At 42.3% G+C, this 21,710-nt stretch overlaps 4 protein-coding genes across 6 annotated transcripts in view; 3 read left to right on the forward strand and 1 right to left on the reverse strand.

The window, feature by feature from the left end:
• Positions 1–33: 33 nt before the first annotated feature.
• Positions 34–2,280, forward strand: LOC119013067 (rho GTPase-activating protein 11A-like). The gene is made up of 8 exons (XM_037087418.1): positions 34–304; positions 417–513; positions 587–843; positions 998–1,149; positions 1,225–1,326; positions 1,440–1,607; positions 1,676–1,766; positions 1,929–2,280. Exons 1-8 carry the CDS (start codon positions 129–131, stop codon positions 2,047–2,049), a joined length of 1,164 nt encoding a protein of 387 aa, XP_036943313.1. The 5' UTR covers positions 34–128; the 3' UTR covers positions 2,050–2,280.
• A 1,047-nt stretch (positions 2,281–3,327) lies between these two features.
• Positions 3,328–8,178, forward strand: LOC119013069 (neuroendocrine protein 7B2). 2 transcript variants are annotated; one of them, XM_037087420.1, is made up of 6 exons: positions 3,328–3,396; positions 3,842–4,067; positions 5,428–5,577; positions 5,789–5,901; positions 6,469–6,522; positions 6,775–8,178. In XM_037087420.1, exons 1-6 carry the CDS (start codon positions 3,352–3,354, stop codon positions 6,907–6,909), a joined length of 723 nt encoding a protein of 240 aa, XP_036943315.1. In that variant the 5' UTR covers positions 3,328–3,351; the 3' UTR covers positions 6,910–8,178. The 2 variants fall into 2 exon arrangements, with proteins under 2 accessions (XP_036943315.1, XP_036943314.1); XM_037087419.1 differs by lacking the exon at positions 3,328–3,396 and adding an exon at positions 3,474–3,593.
• Positions 8,179–8,314: 136 nt separating this feature from the next.
• On the forward strand, positions 8,315–9,533 carry grem1a (gremlin 1a, DAN family BMP antagonist). Its single transcript, XM_037087090.1, has 2 exons — positions 8,315–8,388; positions 8,531–9,533. The coding sequence occupies exon 2, from the start codon at positions 8,539–8,541 to the stop codon at positions 9,076–9,078; it is 540 nt and encodes a 179-aa protein (XP_036942985.1). The 5' UTR covers positions 8,315–8,388; positions 8,531–8,538; the 3' UTR covers positions 9,079–9,533.
• Positions 9,534–9,539: 6 nt separating this feature from the next.
• The window catches only part of LOC119012886 (formin-like), a 29,161-nt gene continuing 16,990 nt past the window's right edge, over positions 9,540–21,710 (reverse strand). For both annotated transcript variants that reach the window (XM_037087088.1, XM_037087089.1), the window contains 11 exons: positions 21,067–21,128; positions 20,896–20,984; positions 20,267–20,396; positions 20,004–20,150; positions 19,302–19,361; positions 18,233–18,353; positions 13,820–13,912; positions 12,925–12,976; positions 10,593–10,742; positions 10,102–10,183; positions 9,540–9,887 (listed from right to left, as the gene is read on the reverse strand). In XM_037087088.1, coding sequence (XP_036942983.1) covers positions 9,843–9,887; positions 10,102–10,183; positions 10,593–10,742; positions 12,925–12,976; positions 13,820–13,912; positions 18,233–18,353; positions 19,302–19,361; positions 20,004–20,150; positions 20,267–20,396; positions 20,896–20,984; positions 21,067–21,128 — 1,031 coding nt within the window. In that variant the 3' untranslated portion in view covers positions 9,540–9,842. The remainder of the gene's footprint in view (positions 9,888–10,101; positions 10,184–10,592; positions 10,743–12,924; positions 12,977–13,819; positions 13,913–18,232; positions 18,354–19,301; positions 19,362–20,003; positions 20,151–20,266; positions 20,397–20,895; positions 20,985–21,066; positions 21,129–21,710) is intronic.

Raw genomic sequence — 21,710 nt, forward strand, 5'->3', positions numbered from 1 at the left:
CCTGTGCCACAGGTGATATGGATGAGCATGATGAAGCCGGCCCCTTTCATTCACCAGTGGTTTTACCAAGAGACTGACAGAGATCATGGTTAAACTGTTTTGACACGTCTCTCAGTGATATTTGAATCATGAAGGTCACAGACAGTAATGTGATCCGCTTTCACCTTCAAGTTCTTCACGGGATAACAGTGAGGAGCTTTGAGAGGAAGAAGGAGAGACTGTTTATTGGCGGCGCAAAGATCTTTGGTGTTCCTCTGGAGAATTTGCCCCGGAAATACATCCCTGAGTTTGGACTGGTGCCGTGGTGAGTAGGACGTTTGTGATGTTACCTGGGAGCACAACAGCTCATAGATTAATGTTTTGTTTTTTTTTGTTTGTTTGTTTGTCTGTTTGTTTTTTAACATGTTGTGTCTCAGCTTTTTGGTGGAAGCTTGTTCGTTTCTTCTGGAGCGCGTTGCGACCGTCGGCCTGTTCAGAAAACCAGGATCTCTTCCCCGCATAAAGACCCTCAGGGTAAGATTTCATTTGTGCTGTCTTGTCCTGGAGAAATGGTGCCAGCCAGTGGATAACTCTCTGTCTGTTCCAGGCCAAACTGAATAAGGGAGAGGGGTGTCTGTCCACAGCCCTCCCCTACGACGTGGCCACTCTGATCAAACAGTTTTGCAGGGAGCTGCCGGAGTCTTTGTTCCCCTCGGAGCTCCATGCCGCCCTGCTCAAAGCTCAGGCTCTGGCCGACCCGGAGGACAGGACCTCAGCCCTCCAGCTGCTGTCCTGTCTGCTGCCTGCAAGGAGCTCCTCCAGTCTGCACTACCTGTTCAGCTTCCTCTCCAAAGTCTCCCACAGGTTTGGAAAGAAACGCATGTAGACAAAAAGCGTCTCTCTCTTTACAGCTTTCAGAAAGGGGACGTTACAAATCGTAGTCTTGCTGTTATCATGTGTTTTTTTTGTTTTGTTTTGGTTTGGTTTTTTTTGCCTTCATTCTCATCGATGCTGTCAGATGCACCGAAAACTTGATGACCAGCATGAACCTCGCCACAATCTTCGCCCCGTGTCTTTTACCTCCTCCGAACAAGGCAGAGATGACTGAAGGGCGACTTGAACTGAGAGTTCTGGTCCTTCGCACCTTCATTGAAAATCCTCATTTATTTGGTGAGAAGCCAATCCTCTTGTTGTGACACTATACTTGTAATTGAGGGTACTGAGAGTTCAGGTCTTCGTTGCCAGGTGTGATTCCTAAGGCGGTAATGGACAGTATGGAGTTTCTGATGAATTTTCCTCTCCTGAAAGACGTAAAGAGGGGACATAAAAAGAGACACAGTTTCAAAGGTAAAACTATGATGAAGCTGTTGGATTAAAAAAAGGAACGGTCAGAAGCTTTTCCTCAACTTAAACCCTCTTGTGTGCCTGTCTTATTTTCATTTTTTAAAATATATTTAAAGGGATGCATTCAGTGAAGACGGTCCCCTTGAATCAAGGGAGGTCAAAGGTCAAACCTGCAGTCTCCGAGACTGAGAATGAGTCAACCTCAGGAGGGAGAAAACCGCTGAGGAGGAGCCTCGGTCTGGACTCTTTCCCCAGTGTTCTGCTGTTTAGGACCTGTTTTGCAGGTAAATGCAATACGAAGACAAATGTTCTGCAGTTGACGGGAATGTAATGAGATTAAAATGGTTCACAGAACATGGTGACAAACCTGCAGGGACTTTGTTGGACAGTCCCAGACCCACTCGCAAAGACTCGTGCAAGACCCCACAAGAGAAACTGACGAGGTAAAAACAGAATGACGTGAAAAATGTACAGTGCACATAAGCAGCACATGTTTGCACCGGAAGGGCACTCCGGAGGGCACTTGATCATGTTTTCTCTAGCGTAGGGGCATCCAAGAGAACATCTAAACTATTTTGATCCCTTTTGGTTTTTTTTTTTTTTAGAGATCTGCATTTGACTCATTTCCCGAGGTTCAACAGGAATTTGGATGTAGCCAGTTCTCCTGTGCTCACTGGTGTTGGGAAACTGAGGCTCACACCATGGAGAAGACGCACATCACTATAACGTGTTGAATATTGAGAAATGCTCATGTGAGTTACCCCACATTACTGTAGCATTTAGATTATAATCTCTGACAGTCCACTTTGCATTTATAAGGTGACTGAGTGTGGTTGACGGTTTTAAATCAGATGACCAAAGTTATGTTTTAACCTTCTATTTTAATGAATTTATGTATTTATATCACAACAAGACTGTTGTTTCAAGTGAATAAATGGTTTTGAATTCTTTTCAACATTTCTTTCCCTCCTTGTGTCTTTTTACCAAGTGGCGATGGTGCAATGAGGCGCATCAGTTATCTTTGATGCAAGCAAACAATCAAAACTACTTTATTATTAGTTAGAATAGAATAAAAAGCCTTTATTGCTGCTGAATACAACAAAATTAGGAGTGTTACTCCTGATCAGTGACTGACAATATAAAGCTCACAACAGTAAAGAAACATCAAGGTAGTAAACTGTAGAACACTAGAGTAAAAAATAGAAGTCTAGAGTTCTAACTCTTTTTATATTAGAAAAAACACTGAATTAGTGACAGACTATTGATCTATGAAAGCGGTTCAAATAAAAAGTTACACAATCACTGATGACCCAGAAATAACCACAAAGCTAAGAAAAGAGAATTCTAGTAATAATATAAATGACATCATGGGCAGCGTATTACATCACCACCAGAAGGTCTCAAGTGACCCAATAAAGCCTGTAAGCATTACAGTCAAGATGAGGGAGTTAATGTATAGAGGATATATGGGAATAGATATACACAAAGTATTTGCACAAGTTGGATATAAAACCCTAACCCTTAAAAGGAAAAAAAAATGGACTGGGTACATCACCACCATGCAAAAGGTAAATACTTCATCACCCTAACCACCTACTGAAGGTGATTTCAGCAAGAAAAGATCTTTTTTCTCAGAGATACAAACTGTTTTGATGGCCTACATTATGATCTCAGCTGCTGCTCTGCACTAATAATTGACACAATGCAACAGCCAATGGGGGGGAGATTTGGTATCCTAGCAACTGCATCTGAGCCGTGAAGTGAGGCGGATCACATCCTTCAAGGTTGCGTAACAGACAGCTGTGATAGGAACGGAAGTAAGGTGTTTATCCTTCAAAATAAAATAAACGCAGAGGCTAAAGGTTCAGGACAGTTATTCAACAAAGCAATGAAATCAGAAATCATGCTGAATGGATTTTAATTAGAATGGATTTGGGTATAATTTACCAAGAAAGAGGTTGTGAAATCCCCTTTCGATTGTATTTATGAGGCAGACCTCTTATTTTGAAAACAGGAAATGTGTGTTACATGCTAGTTAGCTTGACACAGGTCTCGCACAGTAGGCAGGACACGGTAAGAAATCAGACCAATTCTCTTTTTTTCCAGATAATTTGGATGTTTTCTCGCGTTAAAATAACAAATGTTTGTCTCGAAATCTAAAACATATAGTTAGATACAGTTTTTTATTATAAATGACGATGTTTTACTGTCTCGTGGACATATCATCCAGGCTAAAAATAGACTATTTACATCGACCCTGTGTTTACAGTGTGAGTGGCGCACCTCGGCTTTATTCAAATGACAGACAATATAATTTAATGCGCCTGTTAACTATTGAAACACATTTAAGCGGAACATCCTCTGAAACAGTTCCTTTTATATCATGTCCTTTTTCTTACTAATTGGCCTGTGGTGGGTCTGACAGGAACACGTAGCTGTGTTTGCACATTATAACACGCCCGAACCATCGTTTGTCCAGTGGAACCTGTTGTGATAGTGTGTTCCTCCCCTCCTGTAGACGACAGAAATGGGCTCGGCTGTGCGGTTATCGTTGCTCGGCCTCCTCCTGTGCCTGCAGCTCGGCAGGGCTGCGGCCCGCAGCCCCCGCACGGCGGACCAGGTGTCTGAGGCCGACATCCAGCGGCTCCTGCACGGCGTCATGGAGCAGCTGGGCATCGCTCGGCCCAGGGTGGAGTATCCCGCACACCAGGCCACCAACATTGTCGGGCCTCAGAGCATACAGGGTATGTTGGGTCTATCTGTCATTGTAATGAGCTAATTTACATTTTTAAGGGACGAACCACGTGACACAGGGATAGAATCCCTGAAATAATAATTTGTTTAATAACGTCTCTCTTAATTCTGTATTCTACTTCTTTTCCCAACAACCCAAACATACATATATGAATCACCACTAAACATGATCATTGCTTCATGTTTACTTTGGCTACCATATATTCATTACATGGGTAGATTTGGACCAAATGATGAGTTATCTGTATTTGTCCCACTGCATATCACCTCTGTTGGTGATAGAGAGCTGATATGAGCAAAGAAAACAACCGGGGGGAAATACTAGTGTACTTTCACAGCAACAGAAATGATGTACTTGCTTATTACATTTCTATTTTACTCCATTTTCTCTCATGTTTCTGTCGAGGCATTGCTTAAAGGGCAGGGAATAATATAGTGATATAATAGAGAAATGATATGACAAGCCGGGCTTGACAAAAATATGTTGTCGGTGGTTTTCTATTGGAAGCTTTTCACATCGTCCCTCTGCAGCTAAACGCTTATTTGTGATCCTATCTTGTTTCAAACTGAATACTGAATGTGACCTCCTGGTTTAGATACATTTCACATCAATGTTAATAATATTTCATAAGCCCTCATCATACTACTGGTTTATTTCTTTATGGGTACATTTTATCAATGTATTATATTGTCTAAAAAATATTCATCAAATCTTCCAACTGCTTGTCTTATCTGACCAGCAGTCTGGAACTCAAAGATCTTCCATTTACTGTCATACATCATAAAAATAAATCATGTGATTTTTAAGTTTGTTTGGCTGAACCACACTATTGTGGGCAGTTTCGTTTGGAAAAGGAGTGAAATGATTAATTGGTTATCAAAAAAGAGGAAAAGAAGATTCCCAGTTTTTAAAACAGAACAGAAAATCAACTAGTACATTGTCACATATGCGATATCTTCAGTATGACATTTCCAACAGTGTAAATACTCGATGCTTATAATATCTTTGTATTATGAAGCTTTTTCTCAGTTGTGTCGCTGATCTCTTTAATTTGCTTGTTTTATTGAACTACAAACATCTAATCTTGGAGCTTGACAAGCTGAAAAAAACAGTTGTTGGCATTTTTGTTTGAAAATGATTAACAATACATTTGCAAAGTAGTTGCAGAGTCATTCATGGTTTATTAAGGCCCATTCAAATATGTAACAACAGTAATATCATTGAGAATTTCTCTGGACAGAGATAATGTCATGTAATGTAAATTTGCCTCAGGTGAGGTTTCATCCTGTTCTGTAACAATTAATATGATTCACTCCTATGTAATTGTAGTGCTGGCTTTTCTCCACCAGGTGGTGCTCATGAAGGGCTGCAGCACCTCGGCCCTTTTGGCAACATCCCCAACATTGTGGCCGAGCTGACAGGCGACAACGTTCCCAAAGACTTCAGTGATGACCACGGATACCCAGACCCTCCAAACCCCTGTCCTCTGGGAAAGACTGGTAGAAACTCTTGTTCTTAGTACATTATTTACTATCATCATAATGTCTCAGAAGATGTTATCACTGCCACAGAGCCGATTCTTTCTTTTCTTTGCTGTATATATTTGCGTCGTGCTTTTTTATTGAAATACATTTCTGAAAAACAAGATGATCTGAATTAGTAAATCAACCATATTTTTTCATTACTGCTGGTGTGTCTTTACGATCACAGCAGCAGACGGATGTTTGGAAAACGCCCCGGACACAGCCGAGTTCAGCAGAGAATTTCAGAAACACCAGCACCTATTTGACCCGGAGCACGATTACCCAGCGCTGGCAAAGTGGGTGAGTGCAGAGTAGGCCTGGAACTAATTATTTGTTTTTATCACAGATCAATCAAACGGTGAAAATGCTGCTTACAATTCCCAGAGCTTTTTGTTTTGTCCGAGCAAAAGTCCAAAACCCAAAAGATATTCAAACTACAATGATTTAAACTGGAGAAAGGGAGCTAATACTCACATATTAACCAAAAAGTGAAGGTGCAAACCTAAAAGGGATTTTATTTTAGTCAGTGCTCTCATGCGGGATTGAGTGGAGCAGTAATGATGACAGATTATTCTAGTTCCAGTCTCTCTCATCTTTCCCTCTGCACGTTGGGAACAAGCATCCCAGCAGTCGCTGCTTTGGCTTCTCATGCTGGCAAAAGCTTACAGACAAAATGAAGACAAGACTTTTACCATTTACAAGATCAAACAAAACTTGTATCTTGGTTGGTCTGGTTTGAAGAAAATCGCCCCAAACGGCATTCAAGCAGTTTGTTGACTGTAATTTAAGGAACAAAGGGACTGGCTGTAAAGCAAAGGATATGTGATTTAATGTTTGAAAACAGTTTTTTTCTGTGTTTCCTTTTAGAACAAGGAGCTTTTGTACCAAAAGCTGAAGGGAGGACCAAAAAGAAGAAAAAGGGTAGAGTATTTGTTCTATTTTTCCTCTTTCTTTGTGGTATTATGTCTCAGAAACCACAACACCAGCCCTGAAATGTACCCCTGAAGGGAGGAATGTACTCATAAACTCATTCTTTCGATGAGAACAAGAATCTCACTTTTGATTTTTTTTGGGGGGGGGAATAAACTTGACATATTTTTATTCAGATGTTGTTCTGCGTGGTCAGATACGTTCATACCGTGTATATTGATATTTTCCTCGGACTCCCTGCAGAGTGTCAACCCCTACTTGATGGGCCAGAGGCTGGACAACGTCGTCGCCAAAAAATCTGTTCCTCACTTCTCTGAGGAAGAGGAGGAGGAGGAGGAGGCACCGACCATCCCTGCTGCCAGCAAAGCCACAACTTAAACTCCTGCACCAGCAACTCTCACTGTAATATTAAAGCACTGTAAATGTAAGGGGAAGAATCATTGTGCTTTTATGGTTATAAAACAATTATAACAGCAAGTAATTTTATAACTCATTATAGACATAGACATCACGCTGAGTTTTAATTGTTATCATGCATTATGAGTGTTTGTGAAAGCTTATAATTATAGGTGCACTATAAGTATGCTTGCACTGCATCTTAGACATAGGAGTCCTAATGTTTGTTAACATGATTATTTTTGTTAGCGCTCGGCAACATTCCTAATGCTTTATAGTGATAGGTGCATTTTAAGTATGTATATTATGAGTTGTGATTATTGCAATAAAGCATCATTAATGTTGGGGTGCTTATAACCACAGGCACATCATAATGCATTACAGACACTAGTGTTATAATGCATTGTGATTATAGTCATATTGCTGATGGTGAGTGAGTGCTCATAACCATGATTATTTCTTTCTACGGGTGCATTATGACACATTATATTGTGTTTAGAATGTGTTATAGAAAAAGTCTCCAAAGAAAGTGTTGCCAGCATTTTTTGTTACGCTTTTTTTAATGTACTGCAGCGATGTTAACTGTCCAAGATGTTATTCCCTCATCAGTCGCAATGTGCAGAGTTCACTTCATAGTAAGACAAATACCCAGTCAAGTGGGAGAAAACTCAAAATCAAGGCTATTTATAGGGGGAAAAGTGATTCTCTGTTAACTTACACCAAACAATTTGAGGACGTGTAGCACAGTGACATCGCCTGCAATTCAGCCATTTAACCCCAAACTGCTCAAATACAATGTGTTAAAAAAAAAACAAACAAACTTGCCCGTCATTGCACATCATATCTCCAACTGTATTATAATAAGAAGTTGTATAGAGATATTTTGATTCAAAGGAATGTTGAATCAGAACGTTCTTATTGCCATGACTGTACAGATTTACTCGCTCTTTAGTGTAGTTTTTGTATGTCTTGATAGAAGCAGTTAATCACCTCTGTGTCTTTGAAGATTCAATACCGATCATATTCTCAAGAGTTAATTACAAATGTGTCATAGCTTTGCTTTGTCAGGGGTGACTGTCAACTCTTTCACTGTAGCATGGCAAGTACAGTAAATCATATTCTGATGAGTGTCTGCTCACGTCTCCACAGGCAGTGCTCAATCCGTCCTGGGTCACTTCGTCTTGACAGAAATGCTTTGTGTTATGTTTTTGTTCTGTTGAGTTAAATAAACGATTTATCTGCATTGACAAAGTTTGGACTTGAGTTGTTTTTTTCTCCTTCTCAGCCAGACAAAGTTTGTGTGGGGGCGGGGGGCGTGTTTGCTGAAGGTCTGAAGCTCAAGACAGTTTAGAAAAGCCCTTAGTGTGTCATTCATAACGCCACTGCAGAGGAGGAAGGAACAGAAGAAGGAGCAGTCTGACTTGACAGCGATTTCTCGTGAGGAAATTAAAGAAACAACAGGTAAATCGATCTAAGAACTGCTGATGTTGAACTCTTGGAATGTCGTGTGTTTGGTGCGTAATGCGTGCGTAAAAGCTGTGCGTAAAATCCTCTCCATTCCTGACCGACTTTTGCCTTCCCCCCCCCCCCCAACCGACTTCAGCTTCAGCGATGAGGACTTCGCCGGTGCTGATCTCCACAGCGGTTCTGGCGCTGCTGCTCAGCTCGCCGAGAAGTACGGACGCCGACACCTTTCAAGGCGCTATCCCTCACCCGAACAAGTACGACCCACAGGAACCGGATAGATGCCAACAGCCGGCCATCGGTGGACTCATTTCCCGCGGGGCAGGGCCCGTGACCTCCACCGACGAGGTGCTGGAGTCCAGCCAGGAGGCGCTGCACGTCACGGAGCGTCGCTACCTGCGGCTGGACTGGTGCAAGACGCAGCCGCTGAAGCAGACCATCCGCGAGGAGGGCTGCCTGAGCCGCACCATCATCAACCGCTTCTGCTACGGACAGTGCAACTCCTTCTACATCCCGAGGCACAACTACCAGGACGGGGACGTGTTTCAGTCCTGCTCTGCGTGCAAGCCCAAAACCTTCAGCACCGTCACGTACACCCTCTTCTGCCCGGGCCAGACGCCCAGCACCAGGAAGAAACGGATCCAGCGCGTAAAGCTGTGCCGCTGCACGACCATAGATACGGATTAGACGCGCCCAGGCTGAACAAATCCTCTCCCTTTTGGGGGAAAGGCGCAGAAATAAAATTTTTAAAAAAAGAAGAAGAGTGTATTGCTAAAAGGACACGTGGAAATAAAGAGGGAAGGTGAGGATGTTACCTGAGCCTTGGTTTAAAAAAAAACCATTATAATGGAGAGAAAATGGCAGCAATGTTCCCTCTAAGATGTCCAGATGTCTTGTAAATTATTAGCTACGCTTCTACAAAGTCAAAATGTAACAATTTATAATGTCAGAGCCCTCAGAAAAGTGTGTAAGGATGTCGATGGGTGTATTGTTTCCACTGTGTGGGATGTGAAGCTGAAGGCTTTTAATGATACAGACATTTCTTTTTACAACCTGCACTGCTAAATGCCACTTCATTTGACGACTCTGTGTATAATATGTGTATCATGTGTTGTAAATAAAACAGTTTCGAAGCTACCAGATCACATTTTTTTTTTTTCCTAATCAGCAACTTTAATTGTGGAAAAAGTATTGAAAAGATTACATGTCAGAAAATCAAAAGCAAAAATTGTCAGAATCTACACACAGTCCGAGCTGTAAATGATGTCTGCATATTGCACAAAAGATCTTCTTCAATCTCTTAAATTAAAAATACATCGTTAAGAAGCAAAGTATGTTACATAAAGCTGTCAGCTGAAGCGGGAATGTTAGTTTGGTTTGGTGGTCCACATCCAGTCGGGTCCAGCTCGTGTGATTTTGGGACTGTGGCATCTCTTTACCTCCCGGGTCTCTTAAGAAGACGACATGTTGACTTCTTTCTGGCGCAGTCGCTCTTTCTGTTGGGAGCAAATTGTGATTGGACTCGTAAATAGAGTTGAAACTTCAATCAGAGCAGCAGGGCAGACTTTATGAGCGTGCATGCTGTCATCTGCTGCCAGATCAAGACCAGGTTAAGGCAATGTCTGTTTTTACAGAGAGAGGCACGTACACAGAGGGAGATCTCTTCACTTCTTTCAGCATATCGACACAACGGGATCAACCCCGACTCACCAGACTGTTCGGGTTGATCCTCCTGGTCTCCACCTTCTTATCTGCTGTGATCCTCTTGACTGACAGCTGAGCCTCTTTTAATCTGGAAAAAAAAACCCCAAAACATTGGGTCAAGTTCACTGGTTTGATTGGTTCAATTAAACTTTGGCATGAATAATCAAAGAAAAAAAAAAATCCTTATTTTAAATCTTGAGCCCTCAGTTAGTAGCAGATGTTTGTTATGTCAACATTTGTAGAATTGAACACAAATTAATAAATAAAGTCAGTGTCAATTAAAGTTATGCTATTCTTCAGACGCTGACTGGGCTTTTTCAGCAACATTGGTAGATTTCTGGCATTTAATAAATACACAGATCAGCCAGAGCACAGACATTACACCATCTTTGTGGATTAAATGACATGCTGACTCTTAAGGAAGGAAGTCCTATTTTTTTCTGTTCTGGACAGCAGTGGTGGCTCTGGAGACGTACGTGCACAGGGCTATCTGATACCTGTCTTTGGAGATGCCCTTGTTCTCCCTCTTCCATCGGGCCTTGAAGTCAGCGCAAAACTCAAACCAGACCATGAAGAGGTAATCAGGGGTCACCTCCTTCTCTCCCGTCTTGGGCTTCAGTCCAAAATACAGAGCCAAGTCCTGAAAGCTGAGCAGCAAGCATAAAAAGAGAAGATTAAAAACACATACAAAGGGAAAAAAAAGATGGAGGATTTAATCTGCTAGACGCCATGTTAGCTCTTCTGCCACCAGCAGTTGGTTTGCAGTTGAGCGTTCTGTTGCTACGAGCAACCACGACTGGCACAGTTACGTAGTGGTTTAGCCAACTGACATTGTTACATCGGCCATTTTGATATTGTAAATCTGTGTATACGAAAATACTGACAAGTAGGGATGGATATTGTTAGGATTTTATCGATACCAATTCTCCTTATCGGTAGTGATACATTTTGATACTCTCTCGATGATCTCTCGATGATACTCATCGATATTACAACATGTCATAATAAAGCTTCAACAGAACAGAAACTATGCAATTACAAATATTCCTGAACACATAACCAGGATCAGGACCAGATAAAAAAATCTGGCGGATGCCGGAACACGTCGCAGCAAGTCAGCTGAATTTAGCACCGAGCACACAGGAAGTCAAACACAGAAATAACAATATAATATCCGGTTACATTTCAAAATAAAACACTCCGTGTTGACACCAGCACGCAAATCTCAAAAAAGAGACCGACACAAGTTTTTCTAATGTCCTTCGGTCGGGAACACTTCCTGTTGTTGTTTTTAAAACACAAACCTATAACTGCGGTGGACAGTGATCATGTGATTATCGCGGAAACTCCTCGGCCTCGCGACGCCAGCTGCCTACCTTACTGCGCCGTGGCGGACGAAAGTTAATGCAACCGGTGACCGGACGGTGGACGGCAGAGCCATAATGCAGCGGACAGTATCCAGTGGAAATTCGGGGTAAGCAACATCACCAAACATTTGGAGTGTGCGCATAGTATGAAGCTATAGGAGTGCAGTGTGTTTGCTTGCTGTAACAAAGTAAAGTTAGCAGCCTGGCTAACGTTAAAGACTGCAGCACCTTGCAGCTGCACCCGGTTTCGTTTCTGCGAAGTCATGGAGTTTGTTGTCAAGTTTATAGTCATTACTGTTGGCTAGACTTTAAGAAACCATCCATGTAATAATAATAATAATAATAATAATAATAATAATAATAATAAAAAAGCTAACAAAAGATAACAGTACCGTTTGTTCAGAATCTTACCTGTACCCTGGTACCGACCCAAATAGGAGCCAGTACCAAAAAGTACTGGTCCTCGGTATACAACCCTGTTGACCAGTATAGCACCATGCTATCACTATGCTATCTTACACTGCTAGCTTACAATTATACTGGCTGTCTGAAGCTAATGTATAGCCCAGGTAATATAATACTGCTTTTCCACCAAAATTAGCTGGTCAGCACATTTTGTTTAAACAAATGTCATTTACTAAAACTCGCATATTAATCCCATTCCCAAAGTTTAATAGACAGCATCCCGAATTCCATTCTTATTCACACACACCTGATGTTGACAACACGTCATCACTTTGCGCGGCGGAATTTAGCGTGTTCACCCAGGTCTTACTTTTAGATCAAAGCCGAGCCGAGGTCATAGAAACCCGGGTCTACTTCAGAGTCACTACTTTATGCTGTTGCTAATATGGAATATGATCGTAATAGAATCTGGAAGTCATATGTCATCCCACAATAGGGTTTATAACAGCAGCATGGTACCTATAGATAGCTCTGGTTACTGTTGTCAGAGCAGACCGGTGTTAGCGACAGGAGCAGAGGGTAAAGTTTAACAGTAGAGTTGTCTTGTGGCTGTAAATGACCAGGACAGGTTACAGTTTGACCAACACCCAAACTCCTCAACACACAACAAGAACTTCTGTTTGAGTGACAGCTAACACTATCCCTGCTAACAGCCGCGTGCCCATGCTAATATCGATGCTATCGCTAATCCACGCCAGTGATGTTGATCCACAGACTTGTTGCGATAGAACCAATTTGACTATTAACCACAAGCCCATTCCTTTTTTGAGAAAGAATGTTGACCGTTTGACAGGTAGAGATGCTGACTGGTGGCGGGCAGTGACTATTAATACACCCTATTCACATGGTGGCCATTTTCCTGTTTCCTCCCGCGCTGGTCTGTCACTTCTGAACATACTGTAAACGCTTTTGTGGTTGACACTGAATCTAAAAAAACAATTCTATAAGACTAGTATGATGCATGATACAAAATGACAGTATTCCTTCATTCGCTAACCTTTTCTGTACAGTCATCAGCTGATAGGAAGCTTCCGCGTGCTCTTTCCGTGCTGAGAAAGAAACAGACAAGGGAACAGTTTAATTGCATCCAGACTCCCCCCCCCAAAAAAACACAGATTACAGTATATTCTGAACAGACATAATCCCTGTGGAGACTCTGTTGATATAAATACTGATGATGACCATGTCAAATGGAGCCAGACAACCATTTGAGTCTCTTCAAAACAGCAATTACACAGTCAGTTATTCAACAATGGAGCCATTCTTTTTTTTTTTTTTTTTCGCTGCCACTTTCAAAATTGCAATGCCATTATCACGAAATAACAGGCGCACCGCTACCTGTGTCTGCCTCCCCTGTGTAAATGTGGGATTTCGGCTTTAGCCTCCACGTAAATGTCCAGCTCACCGAAATGTGAACGTGGAAAAGCTAAAAAAACACGGAGTGCGTCACTTGGCTGGATGGATGTTTCCCAGTGCCTGTGTGTCTCAGGGCAGGAGTCCTTCAGTCACTGCCAAATCTGTGTGATCCCTATCTGGGTGTCTAGCCTCTACTCTGAGTTCATCCTATCTCCCTCTCACACAGATACCAAAAAAAACAGTCCATGAAATAAGAAAAGAGGGACGAAGATATTCAAGCCAGTAGTAACAAGACGAATACAAAAGAATAGGTTAGATGGGACATATGGAAAAAATTTAATTAATAACATATTTTCTGTAATGTTAAATATCACCTCTGGGCCTTTAAATGGTCACAGATGTCTTAACAAAGGTTTATTTTCTTCACCAAGCACCAGCTCCAGAAAAAAAGAAATCTATGTAATTGGAACAAAGTCATCTAATGCCCCCCTCTTGAAAGTTTAAAATCTGAAAGATACACGACTGTAAGTGCTCACCACTGAGAACAAAAGCCTCCATCTTGTCCTTAAACGGCTGCAGGTGTTCCTCGGGAGATTCAGAGCAAACTTTCTGCACGTCTTTCTCGCATCCTGAAATGAAAGGAAACAAGAGAATAGGGGGAAACTATGCTTGACCTTTCTTTTTATGTTTCATATAGTTTAATCACCATAAACATTATTTGCATTTGCTGTTAAAGCTGCACATCAGAGAGGTCTTTCTACAGATACATTTATGCACAGTTCTGTTTATGGCATGTTTGCACTAATTAGCAGCATCGGATGTTAAAACATGAGCAGTGATAGAAACCAGTGGCTGGAAAGTTTACTTATGTGGCTGAAGACTGGAACTCTTTCTGAAAGTATGAAGAAAATCTAAGGAAGGGAGGTGTTGTTTACTGGTCTTGAAAAACAGATTTTGAACTAAAATGGGTCAACATACAAGCTACAGTAGCAGCTTCGTGTGGCTGTACAATGCTAACATCAGCACACTAAAATGCAATAGAAATGCTGAAATGATAATGTCTAGTAAAATGTTTTATTGTTTATTTTAGCTTGTTAGCATGCTAACATGGGACCTTATTTCAGAAAAAACTTTTTATGGTAGTGAATGGAGAGAGACACATTTTTGAATTAAATTTGAATTGTACCATGAATCACACATATGATGTTTGCCAAATCAAAAGAGCATTTTCCAAGTCAATAAGGAAACTATATATATATATTTTACTTAAATTACGACTTCCTTGACTTCAAAAAATATCTTCCATCCAATAGATATTCAGACTTTTCACACACGCAAAAAACACAAATTTCACCTTTACAATGTTGCTCAAGGAGACATCAGAGGATCATGAAGATTGATCTAAGATTCATCCTCTTGGGATCATGAATGCCAGTATAAAACTTGACTGGCTGACTGCCATTCTCAGATCCAGTGGCACAGTTAAAACATTGGATCATACATTTCCAAATAATGCTTCTTTTGTTACGGAGCTATTGGCAGCAAAACACCAACTTCTCCACACTCCACTGCTTGTAAAAGATTGTTAACGCTGGTTCAACATAATTCATCTGTCTCCGAGCTCGACCTGATAACCCCCGACTTAAGTGAAGCATCATCCGGGCTGCTTTCCTCCTTTGACTCCCTCCACAGCCACTGAAGACGATGCACAACAGTTTGAACAGGCTGTGCCGTACTAGTCATAACTAGACTTGATGCGGGAGCATCCCTTTAAACTGTGCACGCCTTTAACCATCATGTTCTTAGTTTGTGGTGAATACACTTAAAGAGATAGTGTTGTTCTTTGGACAAGTTGACTTTTAACCTACGACACGGCGGCTTCAGAGAGACAGAGAGTGAGAGTTCTGGGTTAAACCAGCTCCACCTGTGCCCGAGCAGGAGGTTATCGGCACCGCTTCCTCTTCAGATACCGCTTATTGAGATTCACCCAGAGATGGCGGCTCCCTCTCCCCTCTCTCTCTTCCCCTGCCGGTCGGTGGCTCCACGCCGCTCTGCGTCCAATCAGTGGATCAGAGGAGCCAGTCTGCGGAGCCAGTCATAATAGAGGCTGCAGAGGGAGCCGAGCCCCTGCCACCCCCCACCCCCCCACCCCCTCCCAGCCCTGACGCTCGATCAACATCTCCCAGATAAGATTACAAAAGAATACTGTTTTCATTCAGGATTTGTGTAAACTGTGGAGGCGGGTATCTCTCTCCCTCTCCTTTCTCTCTTTTGTCGGCCTTTTGTCGTCCGACAGAGGTTTGCTTACTTCAGACTGAAGAGGGTTACAAGGCCTCCACGTAAACAGAGCCGGCTGACGAGGAGTGTGGTGCGCTCACATGCGAGACCGGAGCTACACAAATTTTAGTCGAGCAGGGATTTGGTTTTCGTGGTCAGGGAATGAATGCTCTCTTAAAGGGAGGGTCTGGATGATGATGGGTTTACATCGGTCGCCTCGGGAATAGCAACAATACTCCTGTTAGACTCCACAGTGACATTAATCAAGGGTACCAAACACAAGCTAAAAAAACTTCAAAAAGCATAAATGTGCATAAAGATATTGACTTTATCAGTGATAAATATCTATGTAAACATCTATAACTGCAGCATAGTAAATCCATGAGGTAGTTGTGGATTGAGGCTATATTTGGAAACGTAATGAAAATGATCCTGGAGATAGACCTAACCAATAGAGTCTCAGCAACAAGTTGTGAAAAGTGTTGAAGTCTTTAAATTATTGGCATACCTCAACATACAAAAGATGACAGCCGTGTTTACAGCAAGCTGCTGGTTCTCAACCTTTTTTAAGTCAAGAAACCCGAAACTGAATATTTTTTTACCCCACATTCAATAAGTTTTGTGCCAGGGTTTGAACCCCATGACCTTGAGAAAAATAGTTGTGCCTTGTCTACTCACAGATGGAATTGCATTAAAAAATCAATACACTGTGATGTGTTCACTGTCATGACATCAAATCTGCGGGGCTGGGAGACTGCAAGGCTGATTTAAGCTACAGATAAACAGGCCTAAAGAATACTGCCTCTACTTCCTTCGTAATGGGGTTGAAAATGATTTCCAGCCTACATGATTTAAGTGACATTTTAATGATGAAATTGTTTAACACATTCACAATAATACTGTATTTTAGCTGGTCAGTCAGCCGTTGGGAAACTACAATGTTACATCTGTGCAATTCATGTTGGGGGATTAAATCAGTGAAGTTCATTAGAGTCTTCAGACAGTCTGCTTGAGGTGTAGACTGGATAAATTGTGGGTTTTCACAGCTCGCAGCACTCCTAGACTCCTAGCAAGTCTAAAAGAGCGGGGAAGCCCAGACATTTGGATAAAGTCAATGTCTTCAAAACGATAATTTTGATGTGATAATGGAGGCAGAGGACAAATCAAGGGATGCCTGAAGTCGGTGGCGCCATATGTAGGCAAAGTCAGTGCATAGACAAAGTGGACAAATTCATCTTCTGGGGACCGTGAATGTATGAGACTTCATGAAAAGCCCTCAAGTCGCTGCTCGTGTGGCTACAGGCATATTTAGAGGAAGCTTGGTTAGGTTTATGTTTACGTTAATGTGTGTGTCAATGCATCCGTTAATCGAGAGCAACCGAGGCAGAGCTTCTGAATCTGGTACTTCTAAATGCAATTCAAAATAGAGACAAAAGTTTGTTCACCTCCATTGTACTGCCCTGGAGTAAGAACAGACAAATAAATCCAAATCTGCATGGCTAGATGCCGCTACAGATAAGTGAGAAGGGATGATTTTTGTAGCATTACAGCATGGATGACTTAAGAGAAACTAAACTCCCTTTTACCGTGTTGGGAAACATGTCGTACCAGCCAAACAGAAAACACGGGGATGAGGGCGGTTCAAACGGGCAGAACAAAAGGGACCCTGCGACGGGCGATCCAGATTGCACGGTGGTTTGGGTAGACGGGTAGATAAGACAACGCTGTGTTGAGAGGTAAAGAAAGCTATCTGCGGCACACATCTGGGGGCCACACTGGAGCCCAGGTGATACGGCCGAGCGGTCTAAGGATCCGTGCATCTCTGCAGGGGCCCGTGCTGATACGCTGCAGATACTCCAGGTCTGGAGATTACATAAGTGGGAAGCCATGGTCTCCCTGCGCCGGCGACAGGGGCACAAAGGCAGGAGATCTGATGGGCAGGAGGATTAGAAGCCAGATCTGAAAGGCGCCAGGCCAGTATCAGCAGCAAGACTCCAAGTCTCTGAGTACACGCACAGTGAAACATGGGCAAAAACACATGTATACATCGGGATACAACAATGCAACTCGCTCACAATCGTGCACATGTAAGAGTCAGCATTGTCCTCGACGTGACTCGTCTGGTTTGACCGACTGCCATGCTGAATGGCGTCATATGGGCACACTTAGAGAGGAGAACGGGCAAGAAAAGACGAGAGGAAATCTTTTGTTCTGGAGCCTCAGCTAACTCGAGCCTGGTCAAAGAAGCAGGCCTTCAGCCGTAAGTATAAACAGTGACTGAATGGCTGGTGGGGCCGGGGATGGGAAACCAGGGTGCTGAGCTGATGGAGGGTGTGTGTGTGTGTGTGTGTGTGTGTGTGTGAGGAAAAACGATGCCAGACCGGGTCGAGGTTTGTTCTGTGGGAACCTTAAAAAAAATCAAAGTGATAGAGTTTCACAGGCTGGCTGAGGTTTTCAAACATAAAACACACAACAGAGTGACCGCGAGGAGACTCTTCCAGTCTCCCCGTCAACACGGATGCCGGGGCTCACCGTCTGCCTTATAAGGGGAATGTGTGCAACCGTCAAACATCATATGGGGGGGGAAGAGGATCGGCAGCGAATATGCTAGAGGGGTGCTTTAGAGAGAAGGAGATGGAGCAGATGAAGGCTGCAGCGGTGACATCACGTACTTGTCAGGTCTCGTCCGAGCTGTCTGAGGTCTCTGTTGAGGTCATCGAACTTGACCTGCGCTGCCAGGAAGACGTCCTGCGGTTCAGGAAGTGGGAACGTACTCTTGTCTGTGCCGGAGTTCTGGTGGAATGCAATCAAGAATAAAACATGACTGTTGCATCAGGGATGAGAGATGTGTTGTCAGAACAGGTATACACTTGTTAGAGGATATTAAATCCATTGGATAATGAATGCAAGGTTGAGAGCTGCCATGATTTCTGTCAAAGTCTGCCGATGAAGTTTAAATTTGATATTTGGAATGATCCATAAAATTAATCCGCCCAAAACTCAAGAAGTGTCTTTAAATGTAAATATGGTGCACATGTTTACGTCCATTATGTTTCACCATTGCATTGGTTCAGCCAGAAGCAACGTCCAAAGATCACAATGTCGAGAATTGGGTTTAAATGTCCAGTTACTGACTTCAAGACGATCTTTCAACAGAAAATCACAATGCATCTAAAAACTGCCCTGGTCCATCAAGTGTAATCAATTAAAGGAAACATGTCAAGGAGGATAAGAAAGTCTTCAAATACAGGATTCGTTATGACTTTGATTCTATTCCATATTCGATCTTTTTCAACACTGACAGTTATGCCATTGTTAGACTATCACTACTAGCTCTAAAAGATAGAATTTACGACAACAGCTTAAATAACCCAAAATAAAGATTGACTTCAACAAGAAATGCTCATCTGTGGGGAATTCAACAATAAAGAACAAAAGATGGAAATTCAGTTTGTTAAAAAAAAAAAAAGTTCAGTTTCTCAAACCAGTCCCGAGGAAACCCTCCCCTCAAGCAAATCCATAAAGGATCTTTGGGAATATAATAAGTTTGATGACATGACACCTTTGGTTTACTTTACCCTGTATGCCACTCAACTTTGGACCCATTAACCAAAAGAAGCAGGCGCTACCACTTTTCCTCCATGAACTTGATAAATACTCAGAGGAAAACAATATAAATAGATTAAAGCACACAAAGTCGCAGAAATACTGTATGTCAGTAACAGAGCAGCTAACTCATACCTTATCCACGTTGTGCAGGTAATATGACACTACGTAGTCCACCAGGCTGATGCGATTGTCCTGAGAAGAAATGCAGGAAAATGACATCAGTAGAAAGTTAAACATCACTGTACAGGCGAGTAGCTCCCTGTCACATGTCAATTCCCTCAGCAGGACCATCTGATCAGTTTTTTTCTCTATCAAGATGATTCACTGCATGATATTCAGACTGTATGCAGTCAAGTGTGGATTGGACCATTTGAAAAGAACAAATCCAGCTTTTAAAAACTGATAAAAATGTTGATGAGCTCATGTAGTTCACCTTTTATTCATTTACGTGAATGTCGTAGCAACGAGCTTCACAACCTTTCGAATGTGCTTCATGGACTTTTACACCCAGGGGTTTGGCCTCTCAGGCTACAAACCGTAACCCTGTTATTGTCATAGCTTGTGGTTTTGTTATTTTAATGTTTTATTTTGAAGTTCTGCCCTCGTGTGTCATGTTTTTCATTTCTCCAAAAAGACAGAATGAACATAAAACCAGGGATATGATGCCACAAATACTAAAGTAAGATAAAATAATAGTAAAAATAAGACACAGATGAGAGTAGAATACATCTAATACTACACCCATGAGAAAACTCTACTATACTGTCAGTAGATTCTGCAGGACTAAACCACAATGAACAGTGGGGATCACGTGGTCCGCTCTACAGGCCTTACCCTGCTCTTCACATCCTTCAGTTTAGGTAGAATCTCCAGTCCAAAGCCGTCGGCCTGACCTCTGACCCTGCTGCCCCCGTTCATGTGGTTCCCCAGAGCCAACACCAGTCCCACCACTCTCCTCACACCATCGCTCTCCAGCAGAGCCTCAAAACAGAAAACACACCCGAGATCAACCACAAGTCATGGTTTCATACCGCAAGAATCACCTTGTTATCAAAGGTTAGACTGGGAATTCTTGAAATCTGACACGGTCTTCCTACCTCACAGACTCTGGAGACTGTGTTGAGCTTGCGTTGGATGGTTGACATCCCATCGATGAAGGCCGACTGGAAGATGATGCAGTGAGCTCTGCCTGCAAAGTCCGGGATCTGAGAGAGCTCGTACAGGAACCTGAAACGGATTCACAGAGGGCAAAATGCGGTTAATGTTGTCCATCTGTCTTAGACCTGCCTAAACCCACTGAGCAAAAACATATCCACTAGACGTCAAGTCAAGGTCTCTGATGGATTTTAATGAAGCTTTTTAATAACGTCTTTTTTAGGCGTCTTTAAACATCCACAGTTGACGTTCTTACAGGGTTCAAAACAAAGGTTTTTACAATGTAGTTATTGAGGTTCAAATCCTCGCTGAAGCTTTCATTGCATGGAGTAAAATTTGGCCATCAGAGAAACTTCAATTTTGAACCACAAGAAGTTCTTTAGAAGTTGAAAAGAGATCATTTTGTTTACTTGGAAATGACTTGCACACATTGAAAAGGCGTCTAAAAAAAAATGCCAAATAACACTTTGATTCTGCCTCTCCACTGGACGTTGACTCGACGTCTTTTGGATATGTTTTTTCGCTCAGTGGGAAGAGGTTTTAGATTCCTCTCAGCAGGCGAGATACTGACTGTTCAGGTTTGTCCAGCAGTTTGACTTCCTCTTCCTCCGACGTCTCGTAGTGCTTCCTGATCGTCTCCAGTTCCTCCGGCTGTGCTCTCTGACACATTGACAGTGACATGTAAATAACGGGCTCATTGAACTTAGTACTAAACCGCTGCGAAGTGTGCTGTAATGCCTACATTATCATACAGCGCTTCAATGGTCTCCACGTCCACCACGGAGTGATCCACTGTCAGTATGGCTAAAGGAAGAACAGATATACAACAGTTAATATAATTGGTTAACATGCAGGAGGCGTCTTGTAGAGCGTTCCAGGTAATATCCAGAGGAATGAGTGATAATCAAACTAAGGAAAATGACTTAAAAGATTACTGTGCTCATTGTGAGGATGAGGAAACAATCAAACAGAGCTGAGGAAATACAGAACGGGAATTTTCAGGCGATCTCTCCCGTGATTTCCTGAAAAGAAAGATTTTTTGGAGTTTGGGATTAGCAATGCAGATTAATTCTCTGTGACCGTCTTGCTGGCATTGCGGTGAATGTTTTAAACCTTAATCCTACTTTAAATTCACCAGCAGCTCATATTCAGAGTGAGATTCAGGCCAACTGCAGTGTGATGCCGAGGTTAAAGTTAGACAAGGGTGACGTTCAGGGAACTGCGGTTACCTGAATGTTTACAGATGAAGACTGCAGGCTCGAGTCCTCAGACCGGCAGTGATATACGTGATGTTTGTTTGATTACACACATTGAGGTTTTAATGATGATTAGCGTGAGTCTAACTGCTGTTCCAGCAGGGGGGAAAAATGGTGCAAAAACGGTAAT

Source organism: Acanthopagrus latus, chromosome 22, assembly GCF_904848185.1.
Source record: "Acanthopagrus latus isolate v.2019 chromosome 22, fAcaLat1.1, whole genome shotgun sequence".
Lineage (NCBI taxonomy): Eukaryota > Metazoa > Chordata > Actinopteri > Spariformes > Sparidae > Acanthopagrus > Acanthopagrus latus.

Bases quoted from the DNA above. Each gene is read 5' to 3' on its own strand.
- LOC119013067 (XM_037087418.1), top strand. From the start codon at position 129: ATGAAGGTCACAGACAGTAATGTGATCCGCTTTCACCTTCAAGTTCTT. The intron at 1,327-1,439 runs GTAAAACTATGA...ATATATTTAAAG, and splicing joins AAAGAGACACAGTTTCAAAG to GGATGCATTCAGTGAAGACG. The intron at 1,767-1,928 runs GTAAAAACAGAA...TTTTTTTTTTAG, and splicing joins CCACAAGAGAAACTGACGAG to AGATCTGCATTTGACTCATT.
- LOC119013069 (XM_037087419.1), top strand. From the start codon at position 3,516: ATGACGATGTTTTACTGTCTCGTGGACATATCATCCAGGCTAAAAATA. The intron at 3,594-3,841 runs GTGAGTGGCGCA...CCCCTCCTGTAG, and splicing joins ATCGACCCTGTGTTTACAGT to ACGACAGAAATGGGCTCGGC. The intron at 5,902-6,468 runs GTGAGTGCAGAG...GTTTCCTTTTAG, and splicing joins ACCCAGCGCTGGCAAAGTGG to AACAAGGAGCTTTTGTACCA.
- grem1a (XM_037087090.1), top strand. From the start codon at position 8,539: ATGAGGACTTCGCCGGTGCTGATCTCCACAGCGGTTCTGGCGCTGCTG.